The sequence below is a fragment of the Garra rufa genome, chromosome 6 (assembly GCF_049309525.1).
Source record: "Garra rufa chromosome 6, GarRuf1.0, whole genome shotgun sequence".
NCBI classification, from domain to species: domain Eukaryota; kingdom Metazoa; phylum Chordata; class Actinopteri; order Cypriniformes; family Cyprinidae; genus Garra; species Garra rufa.
This window is the reverse complement of record NC_133366.1, coordinates 36093345-36113692: the sequence shown is the minus strand read 5'-3', so window position 1 is coordinate 36113692 and position 20348 is coordinate 36093345. Positions and strand designations below refer to the sequence as shown.

At 45.3% G+C, this 20348-nt stretch overlaps 1 protein-coding gene across 1 annotated transcript in view; it reads right to left on the bottom strand.

Annotated features, from left to right (window-relative positions):
* Nucleotides 1–3690: 3690 nt before the first annotated feature.
* Nucleotides 3691–20348, bottom strand: part of chrnb3a (cholinergic receptor nicotinic beta 3 subunit a) — a 34746-nt gene continuing 18088 nt past the window's right edge. Inside the window, exons 5-6 of the mRNA XM_073842461.1 lie at nucleotides 12535–13441; nucleotides 3691–5482 (exon numbers count right to left, since the gene is read on the bottom strand). Of these exons, the coding sequence (XP_073698562.1) occupies nucleotides 5351–5482; nucleotides 12535–13441 (1039 nt within the window). The 3' untranslated portion in view covers nucleotides 3691–5350. The remainder of the gene's footprint in view (nucleotides 5483–12534; nucleotides 13442–20348) is intronic.

The window sequence follows — 20348 nt, the reverse complement described above, 5'->3', positions numbered from 1 at the left end:
ATGAGGAAGCCCATATATCATACAGAATGAAGTGTTTTGAAAATCTAAAAATGCAGAATGTTTTCTATGAGAGGTAGGATTAGGGTAAGGGGATAGAAAATACAGTTTGCACAGTATAAAAACTATTATGCCTATGGAATGTTCCCATAATGATAGGAGTGTGTGTGTGTGTGTGTGTGTTTGAATCAAACCTTTCAATAATATTAATATCTTAAATTTAAATACTGGAAATACTGTTTTTTTATGTAGTGAAGTATGGATTTATTCATAAGTGTTAGATAGCAGTCTCTCTATAATGAAACAATGAAACATAATTTCTGACCCTTGTAAAATAAGAAGTACGATTATGACTGTGCATTGTAAAATAGGTTAGGTAAACTTGTTGTTATGAGGTTTCTGAATTGAGACTGCTGCGAGCACCAGTGCTGTCACACCACATAACATCTCCTCTACTGAATTATACAGGAGATGAAGTCAGACTATTCAAGTTCGTTTCAATTAAAAGACAGTTCCGTTACGCATTTGTGTCCATTTTGTACTTAATTAACTTGACAAGTAAAGCCTGTTGTGGTGTCCTCTAAGACTGTATTATGCATTATTAAAACAATACACCCATAAGAGCTGAATTTATCATGTAAAATAAGTCCTTTAAAAATAAACCTAATCTACTGTGATTTAAATCTATTAGAGAGCTGTTACATGTATCCTTGTGTTTGTATCTGTTAATTTGGTTTCTTCCTCTGTCTTCCCCCGTCAGTTTGTGATCATTTGGTTTAGTCCTTGTTACTTCGTTATCCCCATCACCTGTGTCTCATGATTAGTTTGTCTTTATAAGTCTGTCTCAGTTTTCAGTCCTTTGTCGGTCATTGATGTTGTCTCAGTGTGTGGAAGTTTCCCGTTCTTTCTCCTTGAGAATTATATTAAAAGTATTATGTTATTGGATACCGTCTCCTGTCTCGTCTGACCAGCACAACTGCTAACAGCATGACCGACCAAAACGTGAGTGCTGAGGAAAAGCTGTGGAGTTTGCGACAGGGTGGTCGAGGGTTGAAGAGGTATGTGGTTGAATTTGCCGAGCTATATCATCAGATGAGCTGGCCCGACGCCTCAATCAGTGTCGTGTTTCTGTTGGGGCTGGACAAGGATACAATCCGTTGCGATATATCCGCAAGATGGCTGCAACACCAGAGTCTGCACGCAAGATGGCTGCAACGCCAGAGTCTGCACGCAAGATGGCTGCAACGCCAGAGTCTGCATGCAAGATGGCTGCAACGCTCGAATCTGCACGTAAGATGGCTGCAATGCCAGAGTTTACAGCCAAGATGGCCGCCGCTCCTGAATTCCTGGCCAAGATGGCTGCCGTTCCTGAGTTCCCGGCCAATATGGCCGCCGTTCCTGAGTTCCCGGCCAAGATGGCCGCCAAGCCTGAGTCTCCAGCCAAGATGGAGAGTATGTACCTGATGGACATGGCGCTTCCTCTGGAGTTCTCAGCACCTATTCTATCTCCGCTGGTTCCGCCCAGCCTTCCAGAGCCTCCGCTGGTTCCGCCCAGCCTTCCAGAGCCTCCGCTGGTTCCGCCCAGCCTTCCTGAACTTCTGCTGGTTCCGCCCAGCCTTCCTGAATCTCCGCTGGTTCCATCCAGCCCTCCTGAATCTCAGCTGGTTCCGACTAGCCTCCCAGAGCACCCTCCAGTGTCCGCACCTCCAGAGCGCCCTCCAGTGTCCGCTCCTCCAGAGCTCCCTCCAGAGCCCACTCCTACAGAACTCCCTTCTGAGCCCACTCTGGTAAAAGGTCTTTTGAACCCCAAGACCCCTCAAAGAAAATTTTTGGGGCGGGGGGGCTACAGGCCCATAGCCAAAGTGGACAGGCCGAAGGCTGAAGCCCGCCATGGCTTCCTGAACTCTCTGACCCGCCATGGTCCCCTGAACCCCCTGACCCGCCATGGCTTCCTGAACTCTATGACCCGCCATGGTCCCCTGAACCCCCTGACCCGCCATGGCTTCCTGAACTCTCTGACCCGCCATGGTCCCCTGAACCCTCTGACCTGCCATGGCTTCCTGAACTCTCTGACCCGCCATGGCTTCCTGAACCCCCTGACCCGCCATGGCCTCATGAACTCTGTGACCCGCCATGGCTTCCTGAACCCCCTGACCCACCATGGCTTCCTGAACTCTCTGACCCGCCATGGTCCCCTGAACCCCCTGACCCGTCATGGCTTCCTGAACTCTCTGACCCGCCATGGCTTCCTGAACCCCCTGACCCGCCATGGCCTCATGAACTGCCTGATCAGCCATGGGTTCCAGAACTCCCTGATCCGCCCTGGAGGCTTTCCCAGACCGCCGAGTTCCTGTCCTGTAGCGGCCTCCAGGGAACCCGCCCTTCCTCCCCGGTGGTACTATCACGGCGCGAGACGCGCCTACCGGGAGGGGGGAGTAATGTTACATGTATCCTTGTGTTTGTATCTGTTCATTTGGTTTCTTCCTGTCTTCCCCCGTCAGTTTGTGATCATTTGGTTTAGTCCTTCTTACTTTGTTATCCCCATCACCTGTCTCATGATTAGTTTGTCTTTATAAGTCTGTCTCAGTTTTCGGTCCTTTGTTGGTCATTGATGTTGTCTCAGTGTGTGGAAGTTTCCCATTCTTTCTCCTTGAGAATTATATATTATATAGAATATATTAAAATTATCATGTTATTGGATACCGTCTTGTCTGACCAGCACAACTGCTAACAAGAGCCCTGGACCTTGCATATAAAATCTGTTACACACAGACCTAAAGCCTCATTCTACATTTCTTCACATCTCTCAATTTATCTTCTTTTCAGTTACATACTTCATAAAAAATGACATGGTCATTGGTCGTGGTTTTAATGCTAAAATATTGTAAAAGTCCTAAGGTGATGGATACTTTACTGTGAATTTCAGTCTTCTGCCTTTATAGCAATTTTAGCCAAAAATTATTTCAATGTTAATCCTATACCTTTTTTGTACAATAAGGTTCCATTAGTTGATGTATTAACTAACATGAACAAACAATGAACAATACCTTTATTACAGTATTTATTCATCTTTGTTAATGTTAATTTACGAAAATACAGTTGTTCATTGTTAGTGCATTAACTAATGTTTACAAGCCCATCTTTTGATTTTTATCATGCATTAGTAAATGCTGAAATTGATTGGAACATAAAAGAAAATATTTTTTTGAGATGCATTATGATACTGATAAATATTCAATGACTTGATGAATGACATGATGATTGAATTTTAACACATAAAACTTTGTGATTTGCAAAAGCATGTGGGTGACCTCGAGACCTCATGGTTTGAAAAAGAAAGAGATGGCACAACAGTGTGAAATTCAATCTACCGTTTACACACTATCAGTTGCTAAGTCAGTGATTATAGAACCCAGATGTGGCTTGAAAACATATCTGAAGAATTCACACACTCTGGAAATGGAAATATTTCACGCTCCGTGCTTCTCTGAGAGGCCAGACAATATCTCTCCCAGATGAGATGCTTTGAGATTAAAGTCTGTCTATCAAAAAGGCAAACCACGCTGCCAACAACACCCTACGGCATTGCACATTTGAATAATTTCTCTTTGATGCGATACAAAAGCAGCATTCAGGAACGTAGACATTAAATACATACTCATTCATGAACACAAAAGCCAACATGAAGCGATATGTACTCATTTTACTTCTGTAAGCTTATTTTGGAAATCCATAACAAAAGTCATTGGAGAGGAAGAGCGTGCACTGACAAATCATGTACAATAAGATTTCGGGGTGACTTTAATATGTGACATTAGTATAATCACTGGTAAAAGAGAGATGCTTTGGGGAGGGACTACAGTAACATGTTGGCAATACAACACTTTTCTTGTAAATGTAAACTGAACCAGTCTTTTTTTGTTAGTGAAAATGAAATAAAATGAATATGGTAACACTTTATTCTACAGTGTCCTTATTTCACGTTACAGTGCTTACTATAGTAATAACAGTAAATTGTGCATAATTAAAGCAACTAACCCTAAACCAAACCCTAATCTTGACCATAACGCTATAGTAAGTACATGCTATAATTACACTTAATAAGGACACTGTAAAATAAAGTGTAACCAAAATATATTGTGAATATATACAGCAATATGGTCAAACTATCAAAAGTGTCCTGAATTCCCTATACTGCTTTAGCATTTTTAAATTAGCCTCCAAATAAAGGTTTAAGGCAGGGTTGCCAGGTTTTCACAACAAAACCCACCCAATTGCTACTCAAAACTAGCCCAAAAGTAGCCCAATCAGATTTCGAGGGGGGTCCCCCATTAAAAATCGAATTCCGCAGCAAACAGTGGTAAAGTAGCCCAATTCTGTGGGAAAACCACGGACTTGGCAACACTGGTTCAGGGTTCTCTTAAAAATATTTTTTAATAACCCAAAAAACATTGATTCAAAGTTCCTCTGCGGTTTTGCGATAAGGATTCTTAACACTTGGTGTAAATGTCATCCTACGGAAGTATACGGAAGCACAAATGGCAGATATTGAGATTTATAAAACCATATATATGCCAAAATCTCTGCATTTTTTTTTTTTTTTTTTTTTTTTATAAATTCCAGATTGTGGAAAATTGTAGATACATACACATGCACTTTGTTTAATGCATGGACTCATCTGCTTAAAATTTACATATGCATACTGTTAACCAAAGGCATGATAGTACTAAACTGAACAGTACTAAAAACAGGAAAACTGATGATAGACTGTCGGAAACATCATTTGTGCCAGCAAAAGAGATATTATTATAACTGATCATCATCCAGAATTAACGTTATATTATTAGTAAAATTAATAAACAATTGTTCTGGACTGTGATCAAATAAAACCACAACATAAAATATTACTTACATGGACAATGACACATTTATTTAACCAGTAATAAACAAATAAATAAGACTTAACGCAAAATAATAGGCAAAAAAGAGGTGGTTATACATTTTTACATCACAGTAAAGTCAAATTATTGAAGATCTTTAAACCATTATCCCCTTAGAGAGATTACACAGATTCAAACTCCCTTCAGTGTATAAGCTGCCTTTTAGTTATGTGTTAAAAGGGCAGAAAATTCCTGAACTTCATTTCAGCTGAGTTTTGCTTTTTTCAGTCTAAATACTGAACACAGCATCTAGGAAGGAGCGATAGAAGCTGAATTCGGAGAGGATTACAGATGTGGCTAGGCCAGAAAAGGACTTTGAGAGGGATTACTGTAATGTTGCGGGAACTACATATATTTCAAAGAGGTCATAAGAATGTCAGAAGAGATTTGGTAGGCTGAAATCTTCTGGGTTTTTAAGGTGTGCTGAAGTACATCTGCAGAGCTGGGGTGAAGATGAGGATGGTCCCAAGCACGGAAACTGTGAGAAAGACCCAGAGGAAGATTCGGTCCAACACCTGAGCCACAAACTTCCAGTCCTGAACGACCTGAGAGACAAACAGACCCAAACTTAATTAAGCACATACTGGCAATACATAGCTTTTTCACCTTAAAGGGTTAGGTTCAACCAAAAATGAAAAGCCTATGATTTACTCACCCTCAAGGCATCCTAGGTGTGTATGACTTTCTTCTTCTGGTCGAATCCAATCTGAGTTATATTAAAAATTGTCCTGCATCTTCCACAAGAGTCCAGCAATCAACAAGAAGTCCAATAAAATGTATCCACCCATAATAAAAAGTGTTCCACATGGCTCTGGGGGATGAATAAAGGCCTCCTGTAGCACACTGATGCGTTTTTTTAAAGAAACATATCCATATTTAAAACATAATAATCGCTTTTCTCTAGCTTGCGCTGTCTGTTAAGAACCCTGCCTGTGTCCTTCCATCCCTTCCATCTGCTCACCACCAGAGGTCGCCTGCGCATTTCATTGACTCTAAAATCTCACTGACGTTTACATGTCACCCTGGACTATTCCCATCTCCCATTGCACAGACTGCACTTTCACCCACATCCAATCATGAACTGTATAAATTCACTGCGGAATATTGAGTTAGCATTGCTGCCGTACAAAGCGTTTTCCTTGTCTTTCCGTGTTTACATTCCTGTCTGGTTTCCCGATCTCCTGCCTGCCCCTTTGGATTACTCTTTGCCCAGCCCATGTGGATTACGTTCGCCACTGATATCGACCCTCGCCTGTGTTTTGCCCTCATTACTCCTGTTTGCTGTCGATTGACCCCCTGCCTGTTTACGACCACATCTGTTCTTAACGTTAATAAAAGCTTGCGAATGGATCCGACTGTCTCTTGACTCTATGTGACACTGTCGTACATGGAAGACGTTCTGGGTGGATGACGTAGGATGTATGCATTGTGCATGTGCCACTGAGAAGTGATGAACGTAGAAGCGTAGAGGAAAAAGTAAAACAAAACACTGGTCATGAATTAGAAAAACAAAAGTGGTAAAGATTTTGTTTACCTTTGCTAAAGTAAGGAAACTTTTCTTACTTTGCTCCTGTAAATAAACATTTTTTTTTTTTGCGAGATCAGCGGTGCATGCGCAATGCATAAATCCTACGTCATTCGCCCGGAGCAGCTTGCACATATGACATTTGGTGCAAGAGAAAAGTGATTATTACGGTTTAAATATGGACATTTTTCTTACAAAAACGCATTCACTACAGGAGTTCCCTTTCGAAGGGAACTCTCACTGCGTCCTCTAGAGGGCGCTTTGGGGAACGCTGCAGCGTGACTCGTGTCTGAAGAATACATAGAAAAACTCCATGAAATGGCCGGCGTCAGCGTATGACGTCACCGCGGCGCGCACGTCGCTGCCGCTGTGTCACTACCGGGCGACCATAACATAAAAAGGGCGCCGGTGCAACACAATACATCTTCGCTGTCTTCAGCTTCTCTTTGTCTAGGAGTGCATGTATTCTCTCATCGGAGACCTGCGTGTGACGTGTGTGGTAATTTGATACCCGCACTTTCACACTACCCGAACTATGAGGGGATAATGCCAGCAAGATTAGCTCTTGAGAGAGTAGAATGCAATCGGTGCATTCATTGCTTGCTTTTAATGAGAGGCACGCTCTCATGCCCACTTGCACGACTCTCAGCTACGTGGGTGTGGTAAATTTCAGCACGTTCAGCTCCCGAGGGAACTAATGGGCTTATGGCATTCGCAAAGGAGGGAGGTGAGTTTCTCTGTTCCTCATTTTGCATGAGTGTGTTTGCCTCTCGCGGTATTAACAAACGCATTCGCAGCGTCGTCAGCGGCTCCTTGCTTGCCTTATTCCTGAGGGAATTTGGCGCCTGGGCGGAGTATGTTTAGCTCCCACGGGAGCCGAATATGTGCTGCGCGTCACGATTGTGGAGTTTTTTTTTACCGGCAAAAAAAAAAAAAAAAAAAGAGGGGGGATTTCCTGAGACTAGTTCAGCCATGATTATGGCAGAACAGTCTTACTAACTGCAGCTGTCTGAGGCTAGCTGTGTGTTAATTCTTCTTTAGGGTCTGGAAGCGTTCGGTCAGTTTTTCACCTTGGTTGGTCCTTCCTACACACAGATACCTGAGGATGTCTGTGTGTTAGTTTCTGAATGCTCCCCTTTGGGGGCTTTTTTGGGCAGTTCTCTTTAGTTCTTGCTAATAATAGATGGTGCTGCCTCCCCTGCTAGGGTTTAAGTAGACGGCCCACTCTTTGGTTTGGGCTATTTTTAAAAGGACTAACCAGAGGTCTTTCACTGATCTGTTAGTTTTCCAGGCTCATTGGCCTTTCTGGATTTATGTGGCTATGGACTAGGTAGATCACTGCCTTTAAGTCCTTCATTCCATGAAGGCCCAGGCCAGATTTTAACTCCTTAAACAGGGACTGTTTAAGTTAGAGTTAAAAGCAGGTCACTTATGGGTGAGTACGATCCATTTTCTTTAAATAAAAGAAAAAGGAACTTCATACTGTCTCAGGCCTGTGTGTTGTGTTTTCTTCTCAGAGAAAAATGACAAGTCTACGGTGGATGCTCCCCCTCTGATCCTACGGATTATGGTTACGGCAGTGTTCGTCCTCTCCACGCCACAGGCTGTGCGGTAAACCACCCTTACAGCATATGTCAGACATAGGACTTATGTCCTCTTCAAGGTAAGCTTCCTAAGTTTCTTTCTTAGGATTGCCCTGGCATGTTTATCACTGTCCTTTGCAGGCCTGTTCCGTCGATCCCCCTGTTAGCTCAAGGGCAGGGTCGGTTCGACCTAGGTAGTACTCCCCTTTCCGCGGAAAGGGTTTATTCAGAGTACCGTTTCTCACTGACAGAGCCAGGTTTTCCTCCCGGTTTATCTGGGTTAGGGGCCTGTCCTTCTTGTCCAGGCTGATTCTCACTCTTCAGGCCTCACGCACGAGCTGGGCTCTCCCCTTTCCAAGGAAAGGGTCCCCAATGAGCGCCCCCTCGTCAGGACGGGCTTTCCTCCCTGGCCTTCAGGGTTAGGAGTCTGTACTCATGACTTACAAGATGTTATTCTGGATCTGTTTTTGTGTGTTGTGTTTATTCCTTAGGAAGGAATACTGATAATTCAACGAAACATCCCTCCCTCCAGTCATATGGTGGTGTTTGTCTTCCAACACTTCGATCCAGAAGGGACAGCCTACAGAACAGGTTTCCCCCCTTTCAGTGGTTAAATGTGGGAGTTTTTCCCTTCACCTAGGTAAGCGTCTTAAAAATACTTTTTAGGATTGCCCTAGCATGTTTAACTCTGTTGCAGATAGCCTGTGTATGAGAATCCCCTTCGCGTCCTCTCCTTAGTGAACTACAGGATTCTGTTGGACCCTGTTTAGGTAACCCTGAGGAAACTTCCTCTTTTAGCCTCTGGTTTCCATGGAAACAGAGCTTCTCTAACCTGTTGAGACAGGAGTTCGCTTAAATAGGAGTGCCAGCAGGCCACCCCCTCTTTTTACAATACGCCTGAGGGCGGGGGAGTGCTCGCTGCAGACTCGGAACAACTAAAGGATGCTCCCTTTTCTGCGGAAAAGGTTTAAATTGAGCACCACCTGGTGACCACTTTCCAATTTTGGGTTATGATTCCAGTTTACTTATGTGAACACTCCCCTTTCTGCGGAAAGGGTTTTACTAAACTGAGCATCACTCTGTGACTCATCTCAAGCCACCTCATTCTAGCCTAAAGGGCCGGGGTAATGCTTGATGTAGAATCTACACCCAGGTTGACGGATGCCTCCCTCTCCGTGGAAGGGCTTGAGCATCTTTTGGTGTCAAAACACCTCAGAAAGCTGGCACCTTAGGTTCGATTCTCGCTCCTCAGGCCTCATTTCACTTCCCTTTCCGAAGAAAGGTTTTACGAAGTGTCAAATCATAGGATGGTTTTTCCCCCTGGTCTCAGGGCTAGGAAGCTGTCCTCATGGTTTAATTCTGGAGTTAACCCAGAATTGTTAACCCAGAATTCTATAAGGCACCCAGTGCTCCCCTTTCTGAGGAAAGGGTCCTTTAGAGCATAAGAACTCGTGTTCCTCCCTGTGCGCAGGGTTTTGGAACCGACCTTATAGCTCCCCTGTTGTCTAGGGTTCCCTTCAGAGCACCATCCCAGGACGGAAAGTCTTCCTCCCTTCTTAGGGTGGGAGTCTACCCCGGGTAGACTATTGAGAGTTACTAACCTTCTACAAGGACGTTGGCGTGCCCCCTTTCTCAAGGGTTCACTAAATAAGAGCACCACTCCTTGGTGGCCAAGTTTTCCTCCCTGTGCTTCAGGGTTAGGAGCTTAACCTTCATACTTCAGGTTCTTACTCTCCAGCCTTGTATTCTGGATGTATGCTCCCTTCTACGAAGGGTAACAGTGAGAGCATTCGCTCCTGTTGGGTTACGCAGCTCCCCTTATTTGGAAGGGTCCTCTATGAGCGCCAACCCACCTTTGTGAGATTGCCGGACCGTTATACAGGTCGTGTGGACCGGGCTGTGCACGCTCCCCCTTCTCATTAAGGGTTCCCTGAGAGCAGTGCCCCCTTCTGGAGAGCGATCCTCCCTGTGGATCAGGGTTAGGAAATTGTCCTCTACTATCGTCCACTATTACAGGATGGTCTCAGCTCCATGTTTATCTCTGTTGACAAGATAGCTTGCGAGCTTCTGTCCGGAGTAGGGTGCAGCATGGCAATCCCCTCATCGTGAGGGCTATCCCCTTCTTCCGTCTCTTTAACGTGAAACCCCCTGGGAAAACACTCTCCTTAAAATCCGATCATTTCGGTAAGTGTCCCACGCTATGCCTGGGCATCTTTTTTAAAATCCACAAGAGTGGTAAGTGCACATACACCTGGGGCACTTCTATAAAATCCACGTGTGTGGTAAGTTCCCACCAAGTCCTGGGTTCTTCCTTAAACCCTTTATGGTATGGGTCACGCGTCTCGCCTCGTTCCCATTTATTGGAGTTGGCTTACAACCCCGGTCCCCTGGGTTCAACTCCTTAGATATCACTGTTGATGTCTGCCGACCATCCACTATCAGGGCGTGCCACTACTAGTGGCCCTTTAAAAAAAAAAAAAAAAAAAAGATGGTCTCGGCTCCATGTTTATTTCTGTTGACAGATAGCTTGCGAGCTTCTGTCCGGAGTAAGGTGCAGCATGGCAATCCCTTCGTCGTGAGGGTTGTCCCCTTCTTCCGTCTCTTTAGATGGCACGGAGCTGGTAGTGAAACCCCCTGGGAAAACACTCTCCTTAAATCCGATCATTTCGGTAAGTGTCCCACGCTATGCCTGGGCATCTTTCTTAAAATCCACAAAAGTGGTAAGTGCACATACACCTGGGGCACTTCTATAAAATCCACGTGTGTGTGGTAAGTTCCCACCAAGTCTTGGGTTCTTCCTTAAACCCTTTATGGTATGGGTCACGAGTCTCGCCTCGTTCCCATTTTTTGGAGTTGGCCTACAACCCCGGTCCCCTGGGTTCAACTCTTTAGATATCACTGTTGATGTCTACCGACCATCCACTATCAGGGCGTGCCACTACTAGTGGCCCTTTGAACGGACCCAGGACAGGTTTGCTGCCCTCATATGGGAGCCAGTTCCTGAGGGAACTAGGCCCTATGTTGCGGTAGTTCCTTGTTCTGACGAGTCTAAGTTTCCATTGAAACTTAGCCGTTACCCTCAGAAGGAATTACTCTAATTCCAAGCCTAGAGCTGTGCCCTGGGTTCTAACCCAGTCCAGGTAAGTGGGTAACAGTTCAGGCCTCTGGCCGTGGGGGATAACGTTTTGACAGCCGTCACCACGTCCTAGTAGGGGCAATTCCTCTCAGAATTGTTGCTTAGTGCTCGCTGAAATAGCATGCACTCCCCTCAGCATGGTAGCGTGGGTATATCCGTTCCCCAAAGCGCCCTCTAGAGGACGCAGTGAGAGTTCCCTTCGAAAGGGAACATCTCTAGGTTACGTATGTAACCTCAGTTCCCTGAGAACAGGGAATGAGACATTGCGTCCTCTAGACTCTTCGCCATGCTTCGGACGATAAGCTTCAGACTTTGAAGGTGTATTGTGTTGCACCGGCACCCTTTTTATGTTATGGTCGCCCAGTAGTGACGCAGCGGCAGCGACGTGCGCGCCGCGGTGACGTCATACACTGTCGCCGGCCATTTCATGGAGTTTTTCTATGTATTCTTCAGACACGAGTCACGCTGCAGCGTTCCCCAAAGCGCCCTCGTTCCCTGTTCTCAGGGAACTGAGGTTACATACGCAACCTAGAGACGATCTTTATTCACCCTCCAGAGCTGTGTGGAGAACTTTTTTTATTGTTGGATGTGCTTTATTAGACTTCTTTTGGACTGTTGAACAGAAACACCTGCCCACTGCCATTATAAAGCTTGGAAGAGCTAGGACAGATTTTAATATAACTCTGATTGGATTTGACTGAAAGGAGAAAGTCATAAACACCAAGGATGCCTTGTGGATAAATAAATCTTCAAAATTCATGTTTAAAAATTTTCATATAAGGCAATACATTTATGAAACAGTATTAAATGAAAGATTTAATGGTGGTCTATATGTAAACATATTTTATTTGAAATATCTTATTCAGGTCATTACTACATAAAAAATAACATGCATTTTGTATGATCCCTCTTATTATGGTAAAATAACATTTTGCAGTATGTAAATTTTTGACTTCAACTATATCTCTAATATCTCTTACATTTGCCTTTGTAGGTGGCTATCACATAAAAGTGATGTGTCTCAAATAAATAAAATAAAATAAATAAAAACATAAAAATGTTTTTATTATTATTTCAATTTTTTTAAATTGTATATTTTAAACGCAAGTTGAAAATTCAAATATTTGTTAATTTTTCTCTTTTTTTAATGATTTTTTTTTGGCATTTTTGCCAAAATTATGATAGGAATGCTGCCCACGAGGCTACAGGCATTTTTTGTCAATTTTATTTATTTTTAATTTTAAACTCCTTATTTGGTAACTGACAACTTTAGTGTATTTTTATTCAGTGATTAGTAAATGAACAAATCAATACTCAGAAAGTAAATTCTTCTGGTAAAAACAACCTAAGCACCTCTCTGATGAAGTGTTCTTTCTTGATGTGTCTGGAAATGTAGTGAACTGAGTGAGTGGCTTTCTCCAGCAGGGCAATCCAGGCCTGGTTCTCATCTTCCTTTAACCTTCCTCGTCCTCCTCCTCCAGCACTCTTCTGTTGTCCTCTTTTCATCCCTCGTTTTAGCTCTGGGCTCCGCAACTCGATGTCTGGGTACTGATAACGATCAGTGTGCCCCCTCATGCAGAGCAGTCTGGGTAATCTCTGGAGGAAAAGACTCTTAACCCACGGTGCCATGGGATGGTACGTGGCAGAAGAACGATGATGGACGTTAATGACAAAAACAGTTACAATGATTGAGAAGGTGACAAAGATCATAATAAAAAGCAGATACTCTCCTATCAGAGGAATGACTTTAGAGGAAGATGGAATGATCTCTTCAATGACGAGAAGAAACACAGTGAGAGACACAAGGACGGAGGTAGAGAGGGAAAGCTTTTCTCCTTCATCTGACGGGAGGTAGAAGACCAGCACGGTGAGAAATGACAGACCGAGACATGGGATGATAAGAAAGAGTGTGTAAAAGAGAGGAAGACGTTTAAGTATGAATGAATATGTGACGTAAGGATAGGAGTAAATGCCGTCACGCCGACTGCCCCGCTGGCCAGTGGCGTTGAGTATTTCCCATTCGCCATTGTCAAAGAAGTCTTTACGGTCTACGTATGCGTCCACCAGGGTCAGGTCTACCATAGTGCCATCGTACGTCCACGACCCAAACTTCATCGAGCAGTTCTGTCTGTCAAAAGGGAAAAAGGTGACATCCATGGTACATGAAGATTTATAGCTAGCAGGAGGAGTCCACATGATGGTACCATTAGACCTTACAATGGCTTTGGTCATTAGAGAACCCTCAAATCGGCCATCAGCACTAGAAGAGATGGAGAGAGAGTGACATGATTTTAACAGCGACATTTTTCGAAGAAAAGTAGTGATTGCCCATGCAAATGTCAATGTCACAAGGTCCTGGGTGGTTGACAGGACACTGCTAAGGTGTTGGAAATGATTGTTACATTGCTAGAATGTCTCAGATTAGTAAAGGTTAGTAAACCCTAATTAGTTTAGAGATTGTAAACCTGATTCTATGTGTGGGTTTTTGGCAGTTGTTGGAAAGAAAAATAATCAAGCTCTTTTGAACATGTTATAGATCATTACTGTCTAAAAAAACTAGATTATCACTGTGGTCCCTGACCTTTTGCTTTTGAAGCCCACCTTCTGAACATATAAGAATGTCTGAGATGTAGTTATTTTATCATTTTGAAAATGATATCAGGGTATCTGCAGGATTTTTAAGCTCAAATTTAAGACTTTAAGACCTTTTAAATTTAAGACCTTTTTTAAGACCTGCACAAATAAAATGAATACCATATGAGTGGGGTTGAGCAATGTCTGTAAAATGACTGTAAAAACATCATTAACAGTTCAGATACAGGCTTTCGCAAAACAAAAAGTTTTATAAAATGATAAACTTCACATTTTAGCTTTTAAACTATTTTTAAGAAAATGGATGAATCAAAGGTATCAATTATTATATTAATTTAAACAAGTATTATCAATCAATTACATTAAATAAATAACATATAAATATATTTTACTTGTCTTAATTGTTTAGATTTTTATAATGCATTATCTTTTTGTCAATTCAGCAGTTCATATTTACAACTTTGCGTGTTTGCTTCATAAAAATATGTGTCAATTTTCACATTGGTCTGAACAAAAACAGCAGACAGGTTTATAAAAAAATGCAAATTTATTCTCTGCCAGTAGGCGGTGCTTTTGGAATGGCAGAAATATAGCAAAGAAATGCAAGACTCGAGTTTAAAACATGCATTATTCATTAAAATCATAGCCTTTTGAAGTTTAATCATCACATTAAGCTAAATCGTAATTGTTACCTTTCCATCCTCAAATTTAAGACCTCTTGAAATCATTATTAAGACTTTTCTTTAGATACTTTATTTTTGTTGAATTATTCTAATTTTATTGTTTTATTTTTTGTTTCTGTTTAATAACTACTACTTTAATCATTAATTATATGCTTATACTGCTACAGTTGAGTCATATCTGCGTATTTTATTGTGCTTTTATGGTGCTTGTTTTGAGAATACTACCTCCTACCCAAAGCACAATAACTCTGGTTGCTGTTTTATAAGACCAGATTGTTGGCAACCCTTCATTTGGAGCTTTAATAAAGTGAACGCAGTTGTATATGGGTAGAGAGTGAAAGAAGTGCAGCACATGTATGCAGACTGAACAGTTACTGTTAATACCAACTGGTCGGGGGTTATTTAATAAAGTACATCTTGTAACTTGGTTATTGTTTTACTCTTGTCTGCTGAAGACTAAAGGTGCGTTCACACCGGACGCGAATGAAGCGGCAAGCGCGAGTGATTTACATGTTAAGTCAATGCAAAGACGCGAATAGCCATCCTGCGGCGCGAAACGCGCGAATGAGGCGGCACGAAACGCGCGAATAGCGCGAATGGCGCGGCGCGCATTGAGCGTTCAAGCGATTGCCGCGCCATTCGCGCGAGTTCAAAAATCTGAACTTCGGCGGAATTCCGCGCCGCGGTAACCAATCAGGAGCTTGCTCTAGTAGTGACGGAGGCAGAAATCCGAAACAACAATGGCGGACAAAATCACCGTTGCTGTCTGTGGTTCCTCGGAGCTGTACGATACATCTTTGGACTTTTGTAGAAACAGGAATAAAAGGGATCTTGCTAGGAATAAAGTGAGTGAAGAGGTCGGACAATCTGGTTAGTTTTAAAAAACGCTCTTTACTCAATTTAACCTACATATACATACATATTGAGACTACAAGCAAGCTAAAGCTGGCAAATTGAGCTCATTCACCTATTTTACAACTACTTTCCCGCTGACGAGTGGCAGAAGCCCCTCCCTTGACGCGAATTCGCGTCTGTTGTAAAGAAAATGTCACGTGCGAATGACGCGAATTTTACCGCACGAATGGCGCGAGTAAACTCAAATGTTCAAGCGTTCAACTACGCGCGAATAGCACGTTCCCTTTCGGGAACTCCACACTGCGTCATCAACGCTCTGGGGAATGCCATTGGCGAACCCGCCTCTGAATCAGTCTGTAACCAATAGAACGACGGGAGTGACGTCACCGGGGGCGGTGACGTAGGCGACCAGGAAGTATATAAGCATGTGCGTTTCAAACCGGCTTCAGCTTTTGTCATTCAGCGAAGCGCTCTGTGTCTGTTTGTCTGTTTCATTCCACTGCTTTTCTGTGCCAGTTTGCACAACTTTCATTTGAGTGGATATGTTACCAACTTAAAAAGGGGGAAAAAGTATTTCTAGCGGTTTAGCAGCCTCACAGACAGTGTGTCCCTCCCTGCCGGCAGAGAAAGCTTTCTGCTGGTGGGGATACACGCAGTCTGTGTGTGGCTGTGTGGGTGCGGAGCATGTTCAGTCAGCCCTTGAGGGGGCTGGCTGTTTGCGGTGTGAAAGCACGCTTTCCACTGCACATACTCCGTTCTCGGAAGATTCTCTTTGAGGAGGGAGTTTTCACCAGCATTCTTCACGGGTCTGGCCCCGCTTCCGCAAAAAAGGCGGAGCGGCAGCTGCACTCGTGTGGTTCGCAGCTCGATCTGTTAGAGGGATGGAGACGGGTAATCCCCTATCTCCTCCCCCGCATAGCAGATCGGATGATCTCCTACTGGATGAGGAAGCCCGCGCTGCGGTTCTTCCTACCAGAAAGAGGTCTCAACGTTTCTCTTGTCTTCCTCCGAGGAGGTTGATGTGGAGATCGTTGTCAAAAGTATTCAACCGCCCCCCGATTGCCTCAATGTTAGGAGCTTTGGAAGTACTGAATAAAGCGATGGCCAATCCAAATAATAAAGTAATTATTTTTGACCACTGCTTTAGAGATGAGCCGTAGGAAAGCAAACTATTTGTTTTCTTCGGACTAAGATCTGCACTTCCAAAAAGGAGCCTTTTTGTTTTTTCCCAATCTACACAGTTAAAAAGAAAATCACTGTTTAGATCGGAAAAATCCAGTTTAGCCCGCTCTTCACCCCCTTTTTTGAATAGTTTACTATTAATAATGGGGGCTGAATGAGCACGGGTATAAGATGGTGCCGGGGGTTGAACAGACGCTTACGAGCTATCTGTCACCCAGTCTGGCATCATCACTGGAAGCTCCGTCTTTGCTTTCCAGGCCACATGTATATAATACAAGCCTGATGTGCAAAAGTACACGTGCCGGATGCTGTACGGGAGCAGTAACCGGCCGTGTATCAGCTCCTTACATAAAAGGCTCTTAATGGAGCGTTGCAGTCCGTTTTTCCTCCGGTAATACCTAGAGGACGGGGTTAGCAACATTCCTGACCGGGGGCTTCAAAAACTAAAGCCCGATCTGAGGGTCGTGCTTCAGTCTGAGAGGTCCTCGGCTAAAACAGGGAGATCTGTCAGCCAACCCTGCTTGTGTTACAGGGCGCGGCAATCTCCCGCGAACATTATTCTCTAGTTTTTCCGCCCGGAAACGTAGTGGAGCTAGAGAGTTCGCCACCCCCACGGGGGTCTTTAGAGGGATTAAATTCAGATGCTTCCTGCCAGTGAGCTGTTACAGGGCACTGAATTTAAAACCCTAGGTAGTACCAGAAACCAGTCTGAGAGGCTGGTTCCCCTAGTAGAATTTCGAGCAGCGTGAATACTACTGCTGAATATATCTACATGGGACCTGCATATGGGGGGTTTTTATTACTACTACCCAGAGCAGGGTCTGGTTATCGATGGAGGGACAACTGGCAGCCAATTGCTGGTTTTGGAAGCCCGCTAGGCGGTACTTCCTCCAGCAAATGGCCCTCAGTGCTCCGTTTATCCTCCTCTGAGGAGGTGGATACGGAGAGCGTCACCGACGTTCCGTTCCCTCAATCACCCGCACTTGCAGCTGCAGTTCAGGTGTCTCCTGCCGGTTCACCGTTACAGGGCACCGAGCTGTAAGCTCAGGGCAAAATAGAGGCCAGTCTCGAGAGGCTGGTACCCTCAGTAGAACTTCTGGCAGCGTTATTACGACTGCCGACAGTATCTACGTGGGTCCTGCGTTCTGTGAAGAAGGGTTACTATATCTAAAGAACCCTCCTTCAACGCGGGGCTTCCACCGAGGTGGGCTCCGAGCAGGCTCTAGACAGGGACCATCGAGGTGGTCCCTCTTCATGAAGGATGGGGGGCTACGGCCCTTCCTAGATCTCAGACAGTTGAATCTTTCAGTCAGAGTAACTGAGGTTCAGACTGGCGGCTACGTCACAAATCAGGTCCGAGGACGAATTTGTCACGATAGATCTAAGAATGTCTCCATCCTTCCTCAACAACAGCAGGGAGCTCTTCTTTCAGCCTAGCACTCTCCCCCCCCGAACTTTCGCAGAGGGTGTGGATGCGGCTCTGGCTCCTCCATGATTCCAGAGCATCCATATACTCGACCACTGTAAGCCAGGCAGCATCGAGGTGCTGCTCTCGCTCACATGAAAGAATTGGGGTTGAGACCCAATGCCAAGAAAAGCGTGCTGTCTCCATTACAGAGAACCACTTATCTATGTGTCGTATGGGATTCGACCACGATGCAGACACGGTTGTCTCCTGCTCGGATCGAGTCGATCCTTACTGCAGCAAATGCGGTCAAGCTAGGCCTGTCACTCACTGTCAAACAGTTTCAAGTACTGTTAGATCTTATGGCAGCAGCAGCCAACGTGATACCTTTTGGCCTGCTGCACATGAGGCCGCTACAGTGGTGGCTCAAGACCAAGGGATTTTCCCCGAGGGGGAAATTCATTCCGCAAGTTCAAGGTCACGCGGCATTGCCTACGTGCCCTGGACATGTGGAGGAAATCTTGGTGTTTTATGAGAGCAGACGTCCTGTCGAGGCAGGGGCCAAGGCCCGGGGATGTATGCTTCACCCAGAATGAGTGAAGCAGAGTTAGAGAGTGTCTGGCCAGATTCAGGGGACTCATTTGCGACTCATGAGACTTCGCAATGACCCCTCTGGTGCTCTCTACTGCTTCCAGCTCCTGCGGGACTGGATGCTATGGCACAGACATGGCCGAGGCCTTGTCTGTACGCCCTTCCCCCTGATCGTTCTACTCCCTGGAGTTTTTGAGGGTGACCCCTGAGGGGGCACATCTCATGGAGACCGGTCTCTCAACCGAGGTTGCTGAGACCATCCTTTTTACTCCAGAGCTCCCTCTATGAGGAAGTCCTATGGCCTTAAGGGAAAGTGGTTTACTGCGTGGTGTAACCAGCACCAAATATGACTCAGCTTACTGCCCAATTGGTACAGTACTGAAGTCGCTGCAGTCTCGCTTTCCGCAGGGTTGACCCACTCCACCCAAAAGGTGTACGTGGCGGAATTACTGGCCTTCCACGCCCCTTTTCGGTGCTTGTCAGTGGTTAGAATCCCCTGGGTCATACGCTTTCCTCTAACAGTGCACTCAAGAGCAGATGCCCGGCTGAGGCTCGGAGAATGGAATGCTTCACCCCGAGGGGTGAAGCAGATATGGAGAGTGTTCGACCAGGCTCAGGTGGACCTTTTGCGACTCAACAGACATCGCAAGGTCCCCTCTGGTTCTCTCTAGTGCCTCCAGCTCCATTGGGACTGGACGCCATGGTACAGACGTGGCCGAGGCTCCGTCTGTACGCCCTTTCCCCATTCGCCCTGCTCCCGGGAGTTCTAGAAAGAGTACGCCGGTACGGAGTCAGTCTACTGTTAGTAGCCCCAAACTGGCCGACCCGAGTATGGTTCTCGGACATCATAGCCCTCCTAGACGGCTCTCCCTGGGAGATTCCGATCAGGAGGGATCTCCTTTCTCAGGCTGGGGGCGCAATCTGCCACCCCCACCTAGAGAAGTGGAAACTATGGGTGTGGCCCCTGAGGGGGCGCATCTCATAAGTGAGGTCTCTCAACCGAGGTTGCTGAGACCATCCTTCACTCTAGAGCTCCCTCTACAAGGAAACTTTATGGCCTAAAGTGGAAACTTTTCACTTCATGGTGTAGAGAGCGACACGCTGACCCAGTTCACTGCCCGGTTGGTACAGTGCTGGAGTTCCTGCAGTCTCGCTTCTCCACCGGGTTAGCCCACTCCACCCTGAAGGTTTACGTGGCGGCATTATCGGCCATCCACACCCCTCTTGGTGGCGTGTCAGTGGGTAGGAACCCTCTGGTCACACGTTTCCTTCGTGGTGCACTCAGGATAAAGCCACGGGTGACACCCAGAACCCCATCATGGGGTCTCGCTGTGGTACTTGAAGCCCTCTGTAGGCCTCCTTTCGAGCCCTTAGAGGAGATTTCTGATCGCTTCCTTATCATTAAGACGGCGCTGCTGTTGGCTCTTACTTCTCTGAGGAGAGTAGGAGACCTTCAGGGTACGTACCGAAGGTCCCAACAGTGGTACCACAGCCAGTCACCCTACAGGCCTTCTATCCTCCTCCATTCGTGGAGAACGACCATCGGAAGTATACTGCATGTGTCCAGTGCGAGCACTGGACACATATGTCCACAGAGCTGAACTGTGGCGAAAGTCAGAGCAACTGCTAGTTTGTTACGGTCCCCCTAAGAGGGGGCTCCCGGCAACTAAGCATACTATCAGTAGATGGATTGTGGTTACAATAACTACTGCCTATGAGTCCTCTGGCCTCCCATCACCGATGGGCGTCAAGGCTCACTCTACTCGAGGCATGGCAGCCTCGAAAGCTCTGATGGCAGGTGTCCCTATCCAGGACATCTGCAGTGCGGCGGGTTGGTCTACACCTTTGACCTTTGTTAG